At 42.0% G+C, this 19,954-nt stretch overlaps 1 protein-coding gene across 3 annotated transcripts in view; it reads left to right on the plus strand.

The window, feature by feature from the left end:
- Window positions 1-19,954, plus strand: part of NCOA2 (nuclear receptor coactivator 2) — a 271,625-nt gene that overhangs the window by 168,849 nt on the left and 82,822 nt on the right. For all 3 annotated transcript variants that reach the window (XM_082674475.1, XM_082674477.1, XM_082674476.1), the window contains exons 3-4: window positions 7,603-7,707; window positions 10,056-10,228. In XM_082674475.1, coding sequence (XP_082530601.1) covers window positions 7,622-7,707; window positions 10,056-10,228 — 259 coding nt within the window. In that variant the 5' untranslated portion in view covers window positions 7,603-7,621. The remainder of the gene's footprint in view (window positions 1-7,602; window positions 7,708-10,055; window positions 10,229-19,954) is intronic.

Here is a 19,954-nt window from a genome sequence, read left to right on the forward strand (position 1 = left end):
GAGAAGATTCTCATTTATTTACTTAAAAACTTTTTACAACTGGAATAATCAAAAATACTTTTTACATAGGTATAGACTGTCTTGCCCTGGACATTTCTGTAAGTTTTTCTCATAAATTAGGAAGGCTTTTTTGAAATCTCAAGTTTAAAATGGGTTTCAGAATTAAGACAGAGAATTGAGTTTTAATCTGGAGAAGTTTATGAAACTCTAACACAAGCACTACATTGTGGTTCTTAGTTGGATGACTTCTTTCCAGAATGCCAAGCCTTTGGTGAAAAATGATTTTCCAGATATTTAATAGGGACTAAGTACACCCTGCTTGAAGGGGCGAGAAGTGCTTACATTATGCAAGGAATGCAGTTCTTCCCCTGGTGTTTCCTCATCTGAGGCCTTGTTAAAACCTAGTCTTGCTATTCCTGGCTGGATTAGCACCGGCTGACGTCGTCGGGTGTAGAAGCAGCCCAGTGACTGGCTATATTAAGGAACTTAGCCTGTGAGAATTCAGAAAGTGGAAACCATCTTATGCCACTGATGTCAGACTAGACGTTTCCTCCCCCACCCCCCGCCCGTTGGTAATGATAGTTTAGAACAGCTCTCTGCTACTGACATATCCTGCACCGAATTTTGCTAAGATAAGACTTTCAGAGAGGATTTTTCCTTCTTTACGAGAGATGGAGATTATGGAAATGTTACAGCAAAATATTTGTGTAACCAGCGAAAATGAATTTAGCCATTTATTTGATTATTGCAGCATGTGTTAAAGAGTGGCTGCCGCCCATTTGCAGCCTAATGTGTTTATTACAGTCTTCCCAATGGCATCTTGAAGTGTCTTTTAGCTAAAAAATTCATGAGGATTATTGGCTTTCAGTCAGAAAATGGAATATGTCTTCTAGTTACTGTCTAATATACCACTTTAAGGCTATTATACAAAAGTAAATCTGAGAGTGGGGCATATTGAAAAGGAAGGAATTTTTAGCTTAAACATTTGTCTCTACGCAGTTATTATGTTCCCGTGGAGTGAGAAACAGCATAAGAGAAGGTAGGTGTTGAAGCCATTTTACTTGGAGAAGAAGAGATGCAGTTGTAGTCTGTGGTATTTTCTGAAATCCTGTATCCAACTGGAAACTGTTAGTGTTTTATTTTGGAAAAATCATCTCCTAATAATAGTATGTGTTTGACTTACTGAAGTTAATTTAAAAAACCACGTGTACAGTAAGTTGCTCAAAAGTAGTGAAGTTTAACTGAGAATTTGTTTCCGATAAGATGCCCTTTATTCTGGATTTGTATGAAGGGAATCTCCTAAAACTTTGCAACTTAACTCTTGTCACTCTATGAATTAATGTGCAGTTTTATGAAAATACACACTGTAATGTGTGGGGTAACTAAAATTTTATCGTATGAAAAGCAAGGAACAAAATAATATCATGTAAAGATGAAGTTAAAAGTGTTCCTATGATCCAGTAAAAAGTAACACTTCGGGGAAAATAATATATGGTTTTACTAACAAAAATTTACTTTTGAAATATTGAATAGCCTCTTCTATCACTGTATTAATGCATTACTTGTCTTGCCAGTGGGAAGAAAGAGGTTTTTTTTTCTGTGTGCTCTCATCCCTGCATTCAGTAAATCTTCAAAGTTCTGCTTACGTTGTGTTTGTATGTGTGATGCTCTTTGTTGGCTTGTTTGGATGAATCAACGATACGTCCTTGCATACAATCTGTATACTTACTACATGGAAGGTTTTTTTAACTCTTGCCAAGAGTTGGGGTCTTGCCAAAATATTGTTTGCTTTGGGTAGTTTTGTTTAGTTGACACTGTTTAGAAAGTGGTTTTTCCCCTCCCTTGTCTTCACTGCTGTGTCCTCTAACTGACGTCCAAGGATTGGCCCACTCCCTATTTTCTACCTTTCTCGGGCATCTACATCCTAAAAGCACGTTGTGTATATTTTAAAAGTACATACTGTGTGTTTTTAGGCTTATCAGAGTCTGACCCAGAAATTTTGCCTCTGTAACATAAAGGGATCCTCCTGGAACACAGTATATTCTGAGGGAGAAATTGTTTACAGTTTAGAATGAACAGATGTTTTTACTTGTGATAAAGAAATAATGCATGCATCTAACTTTTGAGGTGGACTTCTGAGCGATGGAGAACCCTAAAAGATTATCCTTTCATAATCAATTTAATAGAATAGAAATGGAAAAGTGCTTAAGTGAAGATGTATGTACACTTTTAATATTACTTGAGTATTTCTTAGTCTTGCAAAGTTTGTGAAGAATCAGACCACAGAGTACACAACAGTGTCATCTGTCTCTTGTAAAGAGAGTTCTGGAAGAGCCTGGAAGGCCTTAGAAAGTATAGAGGCATTTCTGGTCTCATATCAAGAGCTGGATGATTTATCAGGCAGCTCCTCCTCACATAGGTGTTGATAAGAAAAGTTGTTCCAACAGCTTTGTATGTCATTTCATTATAAATTTCATCTCAAAGTGAGGTGAGGAATTTCAGAGCAGGCCTAACTTTTTAAAAATATTTCTTGAAACTGGCAATAGAGATCTGATGTTTGATCACTTATTATGTTTGGAGTTCAGCAACAGCATTATCCTTATTTCTTCTTTAACTGAATTTGTTCAGCATATAAAAAATCTGACAGCCTTACAGGCCTTGTTTGGAAGATGGCCAATACTGATAAACGATAAAATGTACATTATCATTTACATAAATTCTGGATGATTAACTGATTTTAATGGCATGAGGCTGTATTGTGAGCAACAGCTTTGTTACCTTGTAGGCTACATCGGTGAATTTCATGCAAGAAGAGTGCATTTTTTAGCTGTATTCAGGGTTAACATTTTGTTTTGCTTTCTGTCATTATGCTAAGGATTTAACTGGCATTATTCACACATGTACCCACCCAGAATATTGCTAATTTAAGAAAATCAAACATCAGTTCTTGTGGCTGTAAATCTTTCCTCTAACTGTCTAGTTCGTACAAGTTGATATCAGAGGATGTGAGGGAAGATGTGCTGTCACAGTGAAAGCAGAGCTATTGTTTGGTTCTAGATAACAAGAATGGACAAATTGGAACTTCTTTTCCAGTCTTGTCCTTTCACACACACTCCGCGCTCCACCCAGCGTCTGATAGAAACTGGCTTGTTCTCTATGACTGTCATTTCCCATCACATATGACCCAGGAGTTTACTTGTGTCATTTTCAGTTTTTGTGATTTACATTGAACTCTTCAGAATTCAGAGTGAAATGCTCCAGAACGTTAATTTCATGTGAATGTTGAAAACATGCAGACCTTTTAAGAAACTATTAGTTTAGCCCTGCTCACAAAATAAAATGTCTAAACCTTCAATGCTGCCCTTCTGTATTCTCCATCTCCTTCCTTTTCACTGCAAATTAATATGTAACTTTGATCTACAAAAATCCATTAAAACTCATCTATCTATACAGTTTTTTTTTAATTAATTTTTATTGGAGTATAGTTGATTTACAATGTTGTGTTAGTTTCAGGTATACAGCAGAGTGAATCAGTTATACATATACCTATATTCACTCTTTTTTAGATTCTTTTCCCATATAGGTCATTACAGAGGATTGAGTAGAGTTCCTTGTGCTATACAGCAGGTCCTTATTAGTTATCTATTTTATATATAGTAGTGTGTATATGTCCATCCCAATCTCCTAGTCTATCCCTCCCCCCAGTTTATTTTATTTTCGATGATTTTTCTATGTGTACATGCACCCTGGAAGCCATAGATCTATCTGTCACTGGTTTTTATGTGTTACTTGGGTGGGAAAAAAATTGACTCCCCTAGCGCGCGCGCACGCACGCTCGGGCGTGAAATACTAACACTTGCTGCCAGCCGAGCCCCCACAGGGCGTTAAGAACATCAGTTAGAGCAGTCTAGGTTAGAGCCCCTCCGTTCTTCTCTTTGAGAACCTCACTGATGAGGTTCCTGTCATTTGTTTGGTTCATCCACTGAGGAGCAGGGCTTAAATCCACACGTCTGCTGTAACATCACATCTACTTCTGGCCCCGTGGCAGGCAGGAGGGAGGCGCCAGGAGCCGTCCACTGCCTGTCACCACCTTCCCCAGCCTCCTCCTCTCCCTGCTCCAGCACTAAATTCACTTTTTCCTTTTTTTCTCCGTCTGAGAGTCTGTCCTTTTTTTCCCTGGGAGATGAGCAGTGATTCAGACAGGGCATCCCCAGCCTGATGGCTGCGGCTGGCAGAGGGCATCCGCCTGTCCCCACCTTGGCCAGTGACTGCAGACCCCCCCCCACGCCCAGTCCTTTTTCTTCCCTTTGGTGGTTTAAAGTTTGGTTGGCAGTGTGTCCTGGCATCCATAGCCTAGGCAAGTTGCTCAGAAAAGAGGACGTATGGGGCAGGCACAGACGAACAAGCAGGAATTTTTGAAAAGCTGAAATTTTTAGGTTTTGAGGAAGTGTGTTTAAGGTACCATCACATAAAAATAAAAGGGGAAAATTGGCGTTTAAATAACTTAGTTCAAGCAGAAAATAATGATTTTTTTAAAATATTTATTTATTTTATTTTTGGCCGCGTTGGGTCTTCATTGCTGCGCGGGCTTTCTCTAGTTGTGGCGAGCGGGGGCTACTCTTTGTTGCGGTGTGCGGGCTTCTCATTGCGGTGGCCTCTCTTGTTGCGGAGCACAGGCTCTAGGCGCACGGGCTTCAGTAGTTGTGGCACGCGGGCTCTACAGCGCAGGCTCAGTAGTTGTGGCACACGGGCTTAGTTGCTCTGCGGCATGTGGGATCTTCCCGGACCAGGGCTCAAACCCGAGTCCCCTGCATTGGCAGGGGGATTCTTAACCACTGCGCCACCAGGGAAGCCCAATAATGAGTTTTAAAGCTACAAATGGAGTGGTTTGTGAACCAGACTTGGGTAGATACAAGTAAAACATAAAGAGTCTGCTCAAATGGTTTTAGTGTGCTTGGACCAGAACCCGGGCGCTCCTGCCTTCACGCCTCACTTCCATCCAGTCCCTTGTTGAAATGCATCAGCGCTGTCCCTTCATGCAGAGTTACAATTATTAGATATATGTTTTGGGAAAAATAAAAGTAGGTGATGCTGATGCTAATGTTAAACCCCAAACTGAGTATATACGACTTCAAGGAAAACAGTCACTTATTTTACTTGTCCGTTGAGAAGCTTTCTGAGCTTTCTGATAGTATTCAATACTATACTTTTTAATACTTTTGGTGGGGGGGGGTGGCCATTTTTATCTACAGACTTATCACATATACCTACTATATAGGGTATTTTGTTACATTTCAGGGGCTATATTTTGATGATAAAAATTTACTTAAATTTTTTTGATTTATAGAAAGCTGCTTCCAGGGTGAAAATCCCCTAGGTTGTTTGTTGAGAGCTCACTCGCGTTCCTTCTTGGATCTCACCTGTTTTTCCTTGTTGGAGTTTTTCCTACATAAATTTCTCTCTCTCACCTTGTTTTCTTCCAGAGAGAGACATCCCTTCTCACGGTCCTTACACGCTGAGCCTGACGCACAGTGGCGGGCAGGCAGTCTTTGAATGAACAAATGATATTTAGGTGGGGGGGAAGGAGCCGAGCATGGGGGCCAGGCAGTCCGGATCTTGCTTCTCCCATCTGACCTGTGATTCCATGATTAGAGGAAGAATGGCTGTTTTGATGAGGCGATCCCTTGCCATAACTCAGTGGTTAAGAGTGTGTAAGCCTGTGTGTCAATCCCACTTCTGCCCTTTGCTGATCCACTCAACAGCCTTGTGCTATAGATGCTAATGATTATCCCCATTTTACAGAAGAGGTAATCGAGGCACGAGAGCTAACTTCTTCTTAAGGTCCCACAGCGAACCAACTGGTGGAGCTTGGATGTGTCCTGGCTTCTTTGCTCTCTTGCTTCTCATGGTCTGTCTTTGCTGATTAAATTATATCTGTAAATCGCTTGGTGCAGCGTAAATGCTAAATGCACAGTAACGAGATACAGTTTATACCTATCAGCCCAGACTTGTGAGTACAGCACAGGACCTTGGGACGAGTTACATTGCTCCCAGCAGCAGGAAGCTCTGGCACTACCTTGCAGAGTTGTCCCCTCCTGATGTGACCTCTTGAATAGAATGTAATTGGCGCCACCTCCCTCAACTGATACAGTGTCTCTTCATCCTCCTTACACAGGATTCCTCAAAAAAACGTTTAACTCCTCTTCCCCGCCTGGATCAGAGTTGAGGCCAGAAAAAATGAGTGTAGTGAACCTGAGCGCCCAGATCCCAGCCTGGGGAGCAGCCGGGCTGTGCTGCCACCATTGGAACTGGGCGGTGCTCTCTTAGCCCACCTTCCTCTTTGTCCTTGCTCTCGATGAACCTGTTACTCTATGGCATCTTCTATAAGTTCTTGACCTTCTACTGATAAGGCACGTCCCTCTGATTTTTCCAGTCTGGAAAGGATGAAAAGCCACTGCAGGAAAAGAAGGAGGGCGAAGGTAGTTTTTGAAGCCTGGGGGACAGAAGACGGGGAAATGGCATAGAATTAGAACTCTAGGAGAGACTTGTAAATGCTGACTTAAACCTTTGGGGCTGTTGCTTTTCTTTTGCTGAGCAGTTATTAAGCACCTTAAGTAACACCGTCTTCCACTTCCTCAAAATCTTTTCTAGTCCCTTTGCTTAGTTCTTTTGGAACTTAAACCTCTGTCACTCTTGTTATTTGCATATTTAAATGTTATTTTGATGGCGCTCATCGTGACCAATGTGAACACACTGATTCTCTTCTTACATGTCCTTTTATTTTCTTAGGGAAAGGAGCTCAGAGAGCAGGGGCCAGTAATTGGCCTCTTCCATTAGGGTCAGTAATGTTTCTGATCTTTTGAGTACATCTTAAGACCTTGGGAGATTGCAGCTAGAATCAGCTGAGGGAGGGAGGGAGGGTCAGGGGTGGCAGGATGTGAGAGAAAGCCACTGCTCAGGGAGGGAGCTGCCAGGAGAGAGGGCCCTGAGGAGGGAGCAGTGAGCAGCTGATGCAGGAGGAGACCCCAGGGAGATGCCAGGGAGGCAGGAAGATCCTCTGTTTGAGGGACATTGCTCGCCAGGACAGGGGTGTCAGAGCGCCCTGGTCGGATTTGGAAACATTCAGCTTTGTGGCGAGGCACTGCCTCTTCCCGGGGCTGTTCTTCATGGGTGAGTGATTGCAGCACAGACTTGACATTGGCCAACCCCAAACAGAGTCTGGGAGGAGCCCCTTATGGCACCTGTAGTTCCCACACAGTGCAAGAGCACTCCTGAAACTGGAGGCTGGCAGCAGAGACGCAAGACTAGCAGATTGCGTATAGTTCAGGGTGCTGCTGAAATACAACTCCTGTTCAAAGAGTGGGCCCATTGAGGTAGGCTTGTTTGTTTTTTAATTGTTTACCTTTACATTTGCTTAACTTAAGCACAGTTACAAAAAAAAACTATACATGCCTTTTCATTGGGAATTATACATGCACATAAGTCAAAACAGTGTGTTAATTGCTGCTGTCAAATTTCTGATTAAAGCCATAGCTTTTTTTTATTGTTGGTAAATTGATCATCAGCTCTCTTCACTTGTTTTCTCCTTGTTTTCTGTTTCAGTTGCTGATATGTGTTCAAGATGAGTGGGATGGGAGAAAATACCTCTGACCCATCCAGGGCAGAGACAAGAAAGCGTAAGGAATGTCCTGACCAACTTGGACCCAGGTTAGATTCTCACTGAGAACACAACCAGTATTGCCCATGAAAGCCACATGCATGAGCCTTTGATATTTTATCACACTGATTTCACACCTGATTCAGATGCTCTTTGGTTTTTCTCCCTAACTGTCAAGCCTTTGGACAGTTATGTATTATTTAGTTATGTATTATTTACATTTTAGATATGCTAATCGGTTACAGATTTTATTATTCTTTACAAGAAGAGGAAAGCTACATACTTCTGGGTCCCCTGTGTACTTTGACTCTTAAAACCAGTTTATTCTATATAATCTTGAACTTTTCACATTTTTACTCCTGTTTGCTTTCAGAATGTCATAATGACAAGATAACCCATAGTAAAAAAGTTTGCTGTTATATTTATACTGGCTTTTATTCTTTCTTTCTTTCTTTTTTTTTCTTTTTTTTTTGCGGTACACGGGCCTCTCACTGCTGTGGCCTCTCCCGTTGCGGAGCACAGGCTCCGGGCATGCAGGCTCAGCAGCCATGGCTCACAGGTCCAGCCGCTCCGCGGCATGTGGGATCTTCCCGGACCGGGGCACGAACCCGTGTCCCCTGCATCGGCAGGCGGACTCTCAACCACTGCGCCACCAGGGAAGCCCTCTCTTTCTTTTTTTTTATATTTAAGAGCAAGAAATGAAATGTTGAATCCCCTTGCTTTTGAATTGGTGATAAAGACTGTGGGTCTTCAGTGAATAAAACAAATAATTTTAAAACAAGTTGCATATCATATATTATGGGTGGAAGTATGAGTTGTTATAACCTCCATGCAGGGTAATTTAGCAGTATCTGTTAAAATTATAAATACATATCTTCTTTTGAACTATCAGTTCCATTCCTAGGAATTTTCCGTACTGCAAAAAAAAAAAAAAAAAGGCCACCGTCTACACCGCAGCCCCCATCTCCTGTGTGTGGCCTGTAGGTTCTCTGGGCCTTCCTGGCCAGCCTCAGCCTTCTGTCTGTCAAACCGCCTTCAGGGCCCGGCAGTCCTGGCTGAGGAGGCCAGCTGGTTCATGGAGGCTGTTCTCTCACCAGTGCTCTGCTGGTTCTTGGGGTGAGCACAACGCCTGCCTCCCCCGGGCCTTGGAGCACAGCCCCTCCTTCCCACCCATGTGTCATTTCGTTGGCATCTTTGGGGGGGCAGGGGTGATGGAGGGAGGTGAAGGGGGTAGAGAGGTTCAGAATGGGAACTTAGCTCTTCTGCGCATGGCAGCCATTGTCTCCCTTTCCCTGGAATTAATAGGGTGGAAGCCAGGAGTGAAGATGAGGCTTAGCAAAACCAATTCTGGTCGCTGCTCTACCAGTCACTCACTAGGTGATCTTGGACAACTCGTGCAACCACTATAAAGTGGAGAGATTGTGTTCTATCTTAGGTTTATTAGTACATGAGAATAAAGCTAATATTTAGAGGCAAACATATGAATGTCTACTACACATTACAAGATTTTATAAATTGGCATTACATACAAATAATTATATATTAAGAATACAGAGAGCTGCTGCATTAAACAACTTGCTTTTCTTATTTATTGTATTGTTTGAATGTCATCCAGTGGACTCTACCGTACTTGAGAAAAAAATTGTATGCTGTAATTACCAAAGGGAACTTTTGAGTTTGCTATTTCCTCAAATTCAGATGAGGAGATCTTGCCAGTTTTTATTTTTTCCCTCCCTTCCATTAACGTTCTCAAACTCAAGTCGAACTTGGACCATTTGTTTACGTTTTGCATGTCATTCAGCTTGGACAGTTAACAAAGACCCTGGGCCAGTTTCGCTTTTGTTTCTAGCTGTACTGTGGTTTTTAACGTTATCTTAAAAGGCCGTTGGGTTTGATTATGAACATCCTAAAGAAGTCTATGAAATCATAAAAATTTATTTTCATCATTTTGCTGTGCTTTATCAAAAATCATTGAAGTTTATTTATTCCTATTTTAACTAGATTAACTTCCCTTCTTTTATTAATCTTAAATAAATTTTTATAAGCGTGAGCTCCCTTATGTTTCTAAAACTCTTCTTTACTTATTGAACAATGAATTTGATACCTCTTTGTTACCAAGCGTTGCGTTAAGCACAGTGGTGAGCAAATCATCCTGTCCTTGTCCTTGTGAAGCTTACAAGTCCAGTGGGAGACATGAAACACATTGAACAAATGATCACACAGGTAAATATGTAATCACCAACTGGGGTAAGTTTGATTTCAGAAAAAAAAAACATGCAACATTTAGGGCAGATTTGAGGGTTTTTTTCCACCAAAGTATTCCATGTTTCTATAAGTAACTTTTGTTTGCTCTCTTTATTTTAGAACTTGGTTAACATGCTTATCTTTTTCGTAATAGCCCCAAGAGGAGCACTGAGAAACGTAATCGTGAACAGGAAAATAAATATATTGAAGAACTTGCAGAGCTGATTTTTGCTAATTTTAACGATATAGACAACTTTAACTTCAAACCTGACAAATGTGCAATCTTAAAAGAAACTGTGAAGCAAATTCGTCAGATCAAAGAACAAGGTAAGAGGAGTGAATGAATATTTTGGAGAGTTTAGTTGGTTTCTCTTTTTCCATGTGTGAGAAGTCCCTTCAGAGTCCCTTTAATCCATTTCTTAGGTTTAAATTATTGATGAGAAGGTGATGTCACAGGGCAAGATGAAGGCAGGTATCACTTGCAGTGGTTTATAAATAGGCTTTATATAAAATTCAACAATTCCCTGGAGACGGAGGGGGCCGAGGTGAGGCAGGGTGATGTAACTTTTCATCTAGTGAAACTCAGGTGTCCACTGATTCTCCTCCCCTGCCTTAGAATTGTTAACAGCTTACACAGCAAGTGACTGTCGTAGTTTGCAGGTAAGGAGCCAACCGAGGATGGAAACCAGAAGTAAGGGAGTGAAGCACCTCCTGCTTCAGCTCGTCAGCATATTGAAGTGTGAGCCTCAACTGGCCACGCCACTAAATTAGAGTTTCATATCCTGAGTGACAAGAGATAGATTGGAAAGGCTCAACCTCTAGATAGAATTCTTTTGTGAAGTTGAAACACAGAACATGACAGCTTTCTTCCTGGGGTTTTCTTTTCTTTCTTTCTTTTTTTTTTTTCCTGAGATCATTTTCTGCCTCTCTTCTTTGATATTTTTGCCTACAGAAAAAAAATTTTAAAAAATAATGTTCTAAAAATCACATTGGACTTTGTAGTGCCAAAAAAAATCTGTATTAGGCAGGTACGAACAGCGTCTTGGTGCCCAGGGCCAGTATATGCTCCTGAAGTCTTTATACACTGCTTTCCTTCAGGAGATAATAATCTCCTGTAATCTGTTTTTGAATGCATCCTCTTAGAGTTCATATCGTTTTTTTTCTCTGCCTTTTATATAACATTTAAAAGAGGCAGATTTTAGAAAAATAATGTCTTTGTCTCTATAGCTATGTGCACCCAAAACTTTGCAAGTGTAGTTCTGTCTTCTAAGAACTGAAACGTATACACATAGCATCTACCATGCAGTTTGTAACACCAGCCCGCTCTGAAAGTTAGTATTTCCTGGTTTCTCCATCAAAATTATATCATCGTAACATTCAGCTTTCATGGACTTTCTACTCAGTTGCATGCCTCAGTCGCCTTCATCTCTTTCCTATTCCTTTTGTTCCTTTTGAGATTCACTAGTTATCAACAATTCAGTTTAATCTCAATTTGGTATCAGCAAATGGATAAAATCATATTCCTAAAATTTTTAGGAGAAATAACTGATTCAAGGTTACAGTGCTTTGAAGTTGCTGCATTTCTAGGTGCTGGTATCGTTGCAGTGGAGAAATCATTAAGCTTCTTGTTGCCCCTTTCTACAGATTTTGAATGATTCGATTTTGTGAACATCCCACGTTAGGTAGAACTTTCACACTTGAAAACAGTTATATGTGTATGTATTTTACTATCAAGATCTTGCACAGGGTTTTACGGTTTTGCAAAACCTTGGTTATTCCGCCCTTCAAACCATAAAACACGTTAAGATGTGTCACGCTGGGACTCTGCCGTACTTTCTCTGTGGGTGTAATCAAGGCCGCCATACCACGACCACCCAAGAAGCAGCGACAATAAAAACCCTGTCACATCTCCCTCTTACAATATTGTTTCCATTAAGTTGAAAAGTAACGTGTTTTGAAAAGGGAAGCAGAAGTTAAAACCCAAATGAAAGTACAAGTATACTTTTAACTTCTCGACCAATCTAATATTTTAAGAATATTGCTTGTTTAATAAATTGTTTTTTAAAAAGAGAGAACAGGGACCTTAGAATCAAATCGGGTGGAGGCTAGGTATGAATCCTGGTTCTGTCTCTTACAGACTTTTTGAACCTGGACAAATTATTTTCTCTCTCTGCGACTCAGTTTCCTCACATAGAATTTAGCATTCACAACACCTAGGTTGCACGGTTGTTGAAGAAATTAGGAGCTACATAAATGCTCCCAGCAAGTACTCATCACAGTAAGCGTTTAGTACGTATCCAGTAAATATCTTTCCCACATTCAGTAAGAAGGCACCTTTTTTCTTCACCTATGCTCAGATCTTCATACAGTGAGCTCTTCCTGCAGATGGAAAGCAGGGGAAATTCCAAAAGGTGGGGAAATGGTTATGAATAATATGCTCCCCTACAGGGTCATTTGAAGAAAGTCACATTTTTTTCTGGGGCCAGAGGACTCCACATCCACCAACAGCTCTGTGTGGCCACCTTGATTTCTCTCAGCAGCTGGCAGCCAGCTAAGGTTCAAGAGCAACACATAGGTCGGATCGGAACCCTTCCTTCTCCCTTTGTGTGTGTCCACCCACCCAACTGTCAGTCGGTGTAAATAGAATCCAACCATCATCTTAACAGCGTCATCCAAACTTAATTTGTATTGCAGTCGCAGGTATCAGGCGGAATAAAATCCTAACTGTCCTGAAGAGTTAAGCTGGATTGCGTGAGGTGCAACTAAAGGCTACACAGTCAGGAAAGCAGGCTCCTGTGAAAGGAACCCGCCAGCGTCCAAAGCTCAGGCAGCTCAGCCAGGCAGGATGGGCTCTTTCACTCGAGTCCGCTCGGTCATCAGCTGCTCCTCGCGTTTCCGTAGGCTTGGGAACTAAGGCAGGGAATGATGGATATTTTTAAATGGCCTAAAGGATGGGGTTTTGGAGGGGGGGTACCAGCTATCTAAATGATTAAACCTCCCTTGTCTGTAGCACTTTCTGAGACCTGTGTTTGGTAGACACTGGCTCTCCAAGAGCATCACACGGCCGTGCACCTTGTAGTAGCAGACCAAGTGCACACAGAGTCTGCAATTCAACCATAACACCAGCTTTTTGATATTGAAGTGGGGTGTTTCTTCCTATGTGGTATGATGCTGGTAAATGTGGAAAACATCTGGTGTCTGTAACTTACAAAGAATAGTCATAAGTAGTGAATAAACTTTTTTCCTAACTGGGAAGACTAATATTGTTTCTATTTCACAGAAGAATAATAAGTAATATGAAAAATACAAATGATTTAATTATGGATTAGTGAGTCCAGTTTCACACTCCTTAGCTAGAAACTTAAATTTAAAAATTCCTATGGAAAATACATGGCGATTCCTGTGCTCTTAAAAAATGAAATTGAAGCATAAAGTGACTGAAACGTGAGGGGAGTTCTAATGATTAATACATTTCTACTGCCCTCTTTAAGGTAGTATCTCTCCTCTATTACCCCAACACTTTTTGTTCTTTTTTCTAAAATAATAATCTAAAATGAATTGTATTGTTTGGAAAACATTTGTCACTTCATTTAAAGCCTCTTTAGTGCAGCATATTTTTTCATAAGATTTTTTTTCTTTATATTATTATTATCATTTATTTTTGGCTGCACTGGGTCTTTGTTGCTGCACGCAGGCTTTCTCTAGTTGGAGCAAACGGGGGCTACTCTTCGTTGTGGTGCGCGGGCTTCTCGCTGCGGTGGCTCGCGGGCTCCAGAGCACAGACTCGCAGCTGTGACGCACGGGCTTAGTTGTTCGACGGCATGTGGGATCCTCCCGGACCAGGGCCTGAACCCGTGTCCCCTGCAATGGCAGGGGGGTTCCCAACCGCTGCACCACCAGGGAAGCCCAGTGCAGCATATTTGAGTATAGGCTGTACTTATCAGTCAGTGGAGAACTGGTTTCACCCTTTCGTTATTATTTTTCTGAACGTGAATAGCAATAAGAATGAAAAGGTATATTTCAAAAATTCGCATTGTTAAGGCTAGATTTGTGGGGGGGATTTCTTGTTGAATCAGGCAAAGATCGTTCTGGTTTCTCATTGTGATTATTCTAATGATTTAATTTTGATTGTAGTGCCAGTATGAGAACATTGGGATTACAGATTGGTTCATACATGTAAATTTCCCCTACAGTTGTGCATAGCATCAAAAAATAAGTATTTTAAGAGAGGGTGTGGGGCAGTGGTGTGCTGGAGTCAACTGGTTATCAAGCAACGAGAGCCAATTGTTAAATTTCAAGAATTTTATAAGCCACTTGATAAGCACAGCCATTATTAAAAATTGTTTAGATGTACAATTAAATTATATTTAAAAACACAAAGGTAAGGAAGACTAAAACTCATCATTTCCTAATTATTGTACTGCATTTTACTATTATCTTTGCTCTAGCGGCCTTTTGTGTCTTGTGTCTACATGACAGAAATACTAGGTAGTGGTGGTTACTGCGAATCTCTAATTAACATCTAATATTTTAACATTAGATAGACATTACATGCACACATAAAAAATATTGTCCACTTCAGCAAAAAAGTCACTTACAAACTGACAATTGAATTTCTACGTTCCATATCTTCATCATGTATTTTCATTATTTCACTTTTGTCTTATTAACTTAAATGAAAATTTCAAACAACATTCATGTCAGAACTATATTCTTTCATCAGCTATAATTGTAAGTTAGCTACAAGACAAGAGTTTGGCAGAAATCAACAAACATTCTATTAGAATCAATTGGCTGTCTGGAATTTACAGTAAAGAGTGTTGTATGTTTTATTATCATTTGTAAATTATATACTCCACATACTTTGTACTAGTAAAATTTGTAATCAGCATTATGGTGCTTACTATTTTTTCCCCCAAGGAGCTGGTTTTTAAGCATTTCCCAGTATACCACTGGTGGGCATAGGAGATTGTCTTGTAAATGTAGGTGCGTCAAATTCATGAACTCATTATTTTAAAATTCAAGGGAATAGCAATGGAAACAACCTAATTCTAGCACATAAGAGTAAAATGTAGAGCCCATTAAGATTATATTTTTCCTTCCAGTTTTTTTCCCCCCATGTTAAATACATGAAGTTCTTGGGATGGAAATTCAATTATTCAAAGCTGACGCCTAGGTGTGAACTAATAGCTGTCACCAAGCAGAGTAAGCAGAAGGGCTGCGATATCAGATCCCTTCCAGGGGTAGGATATCTGTAAATCAGGCTTTGGGGTGATGCTTCCAGGCATTCTTTATGTTCCATGTGATGAAATCTTAGGGTGATGGCAGAGTCATCCATTGCCCTGGAAAGGGTAGGCGTGCCCTCGTAGATACAGCCATACTGAAGTCAGTGTCATGGATTGCTAGTCAAGTATTTATGACAGTACTAACTCTTGATCGGTTGGAGAATGAATAGGAGGAGACGGATGACATATGAATTCTAAGTTTGTTTAAAAAAAAACAGAAAGAAAAATCGGTGGCCCTTTATACACTCCATATAGTTTAAATTTCAACTGTCAACTTCTTTTTTATCCTATTCTTCTAAAGGTGCTGACGATAATTAAATGGACAGTCAGGCAGCCGGATGTAAAAGTGGGCCGGCAGTGTAGACCGTGTAATGGACCAGTGCAAGCACCAAACTCAATTGGCAGAATACGTTAATCAATCTAATGAGCTTATTAAGAGCATGAGGTTTATTTAAAGTCAGATGAACCCAGTCTCTCTCTTCACCACTGTAGAACAGTGTCTGAATTGCCCAACATCTCTGGGCCTTTACTTCCTAATCTGTAAAAAGGGGATGATAATGTCCACTACACATTGCTCGTGTGAAGACTGTGTTCAACGTGTTTATAAAGGGTTTAGTCTAGTGCTTGGTAGGTAAGAAGACTTACTCAACAGTAGTTATTACTCTTCTCGCCATGGTTTCTGACATCTGGACTTGGAGTCCTCATCCAAATGAATCTAGGTTTTCTTGCTAAGGATTCAATATTGATAAGGAAACAAGTCGTTTTAGGATGTTTTCTCTGTTACGGTTGTAAACGTTAATATTCTGACAATGTTGATTCTTTTTATTACAATACAGAAATAAGTAAACAGAGCTATCAAAACTATCCATTCAGGGCTTCGCTGGTGGCGCAGTGGTTCAGAGTCCGCCTGCCGATGCAGGGGACATGGGTTCGTGCCCCGGTCCGGGAAGATCCCACATGCTGCGGAGCGGCTGGGCCCGTGAGCCATGGCTGCTGAGTCTGCAGCGTCCGGAGCCTGTGCTCCACAGCGGGAGAGGCCACAACAGTGAGAGGCCCGCGTACCGCAAAAAAAAACAAAAAACTATCCATTCAGAGACAGAACTCAGAAATGTAGTGCTTGGGGAGTTCCCTTGTGGTCCAGTGGTTAGAACTTGGTGCTTTCACTGCCAGGGCCCAGGTTCAGTCCCCAGTCGGGTAACTAAGATCATCCCGCAAGCTGTATGGCATGGCCAAAAAAAATGTGCTTGGTGTGACCCTGTCTGCACCCTTCCCCCGGCTCTGTTGCCCCTGCTGCACCCTGTAGGCTCCTTCTCGTCCCTGTTACCTGAGTGACATTTTTCAAGAACGTTGCTTTAAGGAGAACTAAAGAGGGCTAGAGTCACGGCAGTTTTCATTTCATCCTTACTTACATCAACACAGGAACGAATCCGGCCCTAGCTTATTCTTGAAGATTTGAAACTGTTACAGGGTTTCATGCATCTAGAGATAAAGCAAATTTTATTTCCTTGTTTGAGAATATCACCTGTGATCAGCAATATGTCCTTGACACTGCCGTTTTTAATGAAAATAAAATACTTTCCCACTGGTATGCATATAGTTCACTTTCATATTTTCATGTGGATTAATGGCTCATACTATTAATGAAATCCTTAAAGTGAGCAGGGTGGAATTCTTGCTTTCGTTCCTCCTAGGAGCCCCTTGGTATGGGGTTTTTTGGTTTTTGGTTTTTTTCCCTAAGTATATGGAAGTTTTTTTGTATTTAACAGCTTTCAGATGAAGAGGATTTAAATAATTTAATGTGCTCTAATGCTTTAGGATTTTAACAATTTATGACATGAGCTCTCATTTCAAGACTTCAACTGGCTTCCACACTCTAATAGAAGTTAGGCATCGCTTGCTTTCTTGTTCACCTTGTACTGTTAGGAAAAGAAATTCTGACACCCTGCTGTGTGTATTGATTTCATTCAAGAGCAAACATTCATTCCATAAAATTTTTACTGAGTAAATACTATATGCAGGGCATACTGTGTATTCACTAAGGGGGAAGGAATCCAGCAGTCAGTAAGTACTTGGTTCTTTTCCTTGAAGCGTTCACTCATTTGGAGGGAAGTCCGCTGGTACACAGGCAGCTGTGGAACACAGGGACAGTGGGAATAAGTGTAATTACCGATGTTAGTACAGGCTTCAAGGAGGACAGTAAAGTTGATGTGGGCCTTGCTATAAGTGTAAGATTTAATAGGTGAGAGAGTAGGGGCCGGGGGAAGGAGAGAGACATTCCAACAGGGAATAGAGGAACCCGAGCAAAGGCACAGGAGCCCTCCGTGGCACCGGTGTGTGCAAAGTCAAACTGTTCAGCTACAATAAGATGTGGTAAGATGGATTGAAGCATTTGGTTGGATTTGAGGCTGAAAAGGGCAGATCAGAACCAAATGGGACAGTCAGCACAGGACCATAAGCAATTTTGAAATTTGGAGAGGGTGATATAAAATGAGAAACTCTTAACTATCTCCAGCAGAGTTCACTTGACGTCGCCTACTATGGTCTCCAGACTCTAGAGATACCCTGTACTAGGAAGGGGAGACTTTTTTTTTTTTTTAAATGCGGCTGATTCCTGGGGGCGGGGAGTGGAAGGCACATAACTAAAGAAACAAGACGAAGAAGAAAAAAAAAACTAAGTGAAAACATGAGAACACTAAAATGTCTCATTCATCTGTAACAAGAAACAATACTTTATTTCAAAAGACTTTCATAGGACTTCCCTGGCGGTCCAGTGGTTAAGACTTCGCCTTCCAATGCAGGGGCTGCAGGTTCCATCCGCGGTCGGGGAGCTTAGATCCCACGTGCCTTGGAGCCAAAAAACCAAAACATAAAACAGAAGCAATGTTGTGACAAATTCAGTAAAGACTTTAAAATTGGTCCACATCAAAAAATGTTTAAAAAAAATAAAAAGCCTTTCATTTATTTTTATAACTTGTTGAGGGGACTTAAAAGGAGCAGGAGGAAGTGAAGGGGGAAAACGACAGATAAAAAGGCAGTAAGGGGGCTTCCCTGGTGGCGCAGTGGTTGAGAGTCCGCCTGCCGATGCAGGGGACACGGGTTCATGCCCTGGTCCAGGAAGATCCCACATGCCGCGGAGCAGCTGGGCCCGTGAGCCGTGGCTGCTGAGCCTGCGCGTCCGGAGCCTGTGCTCCACAACGGGAGAGGCCACAACAGTGAGAGGCCCGCGTACAGGGAAAAAAAAAAAAAAGGCAGTAACACCCGCAAAGACCAATAGAGAGCCTGGCAGATAGAGAAGGCTGGTAAACATACTCAGAAGCATGCGTGTGCAAGTTCAAACACAAAGGTACAGACATTTTTAAATATAAAATTTTATAGTTTCTTTTGGCGTTTTCACTAATGACTTAAAAGCACAGTCATTTGGCAGCTGTGGGCACGTAGATAAGGGCCCTTGGGCTGAGCGCGACCCGCCCGCCCCCCATGTCGGCCCTCCCCTGAGTGGTCCATGGGAGGTGCAGTCAGTACGCTGCCACCACCCCCGCTGCCTCTGCTACCGCTCGGGGCTTGGGAGTGTCTGCATCTTCCACTGTGCGCTCGGGGCTTGGGAGTGTCTGCATCTTCCACTGTGCGCTCGGGGCTTGGGAGTGTCTGCATCTTCCACTGTGCGCTCGGGGCTTGGGAGTGTCTGCGTCTTCCACTGTGCGCTCGGGGCTGGGGAGTGTCTGCGTCTTCCACTGTGCACAAGGGAGCAATACCAGGCCTTTCCTCCGCGAGAATCGGCTGAAGATACTCGAGGAACCCCCCCTGAAAGGACGCCAGGTTGATCCTTCTGCCCCAGCTTCACTGACTGCCAGGAGACTGTGATAAAGTCCAAAAGAAGAACCTCACCGCAGCATCCAAGTCCCTCTGTGGTCTGTCCCCGGTCGTGCCATACTCCCCCTTGCTCTACCCCACAAACCCCCTGAACTTACATCCCCTCGCCTACAGGGTATGCTGGCAAGTCCACTGCATGCATTTCCTGGCCTCTGTGCCTGCTGCCTGGAATGCTGCTCTCTCCTTCCCCCTCAGCTGATTGACCACTACCCACCTTTAATAGGCCACTGGGGTGGGGTAGGTTTATAGAGTACTGTGAGAAGGCAACCAGGCTGGATGAGGATGGAACATCCAGTGGCCAGGGCCCTTCACCAACACCCCATGTCTGACCCGTCTGGCCCAGTGCTGTGTTCCTGTATCCCATCTCATCAGTGTGTCTACCCTAAGACTGCTACCCTGTTGCGAATTGTTGCTAACCCAGACTTGTGTGTTTTTTCTTTTGTGTCATTGGTACTCTTTCCTCCCTTTCTGGAATGCCTCCCTTTCCCTGTTTCTGTCTGTTCCCATTAGAGTCCTACTGTTCCTTATTCAAGGCCCATCTCAAATGCTGCTTTTTTAAACGAAGAACTTCTTAATTCCCAAACAATATAGACTCATGTCCTTTGAATCTCCTATCATTTCTTGTACTATCTAATCTTATTCTGATGAGGTTTTTTGTGGGCTTTTCTTTTTCTTCCCCAGTTGAATGACAGACTCCTTGATGGCAGATTGTATCTAACGCATCACTCACACCTGCCGCAGTTCTGAGCACAGTGTTTGTCTTATATAAAATAAATATCTCACATTTTTCTGATGCCAGCCTTCATCTAGCCTTGTATAATGGCTTTATATTGGGGGGAAAGAGCACCCTAAATTAAAGAACTTGAAGTTTTTATTCTAACAGTTGGGTGAGTACATT

This window comes from Grampus griseus (genome assembly GCF_964374135.1).
Source record: "Grampus griseus genome assembly, chromosome: 17".
Taxonomy (NCBI): Eukaryota; Metazoa; Chordata; class Mammalia; order Artiodactyla; family Delphinidae; genus Grampus; species Grampus griseus.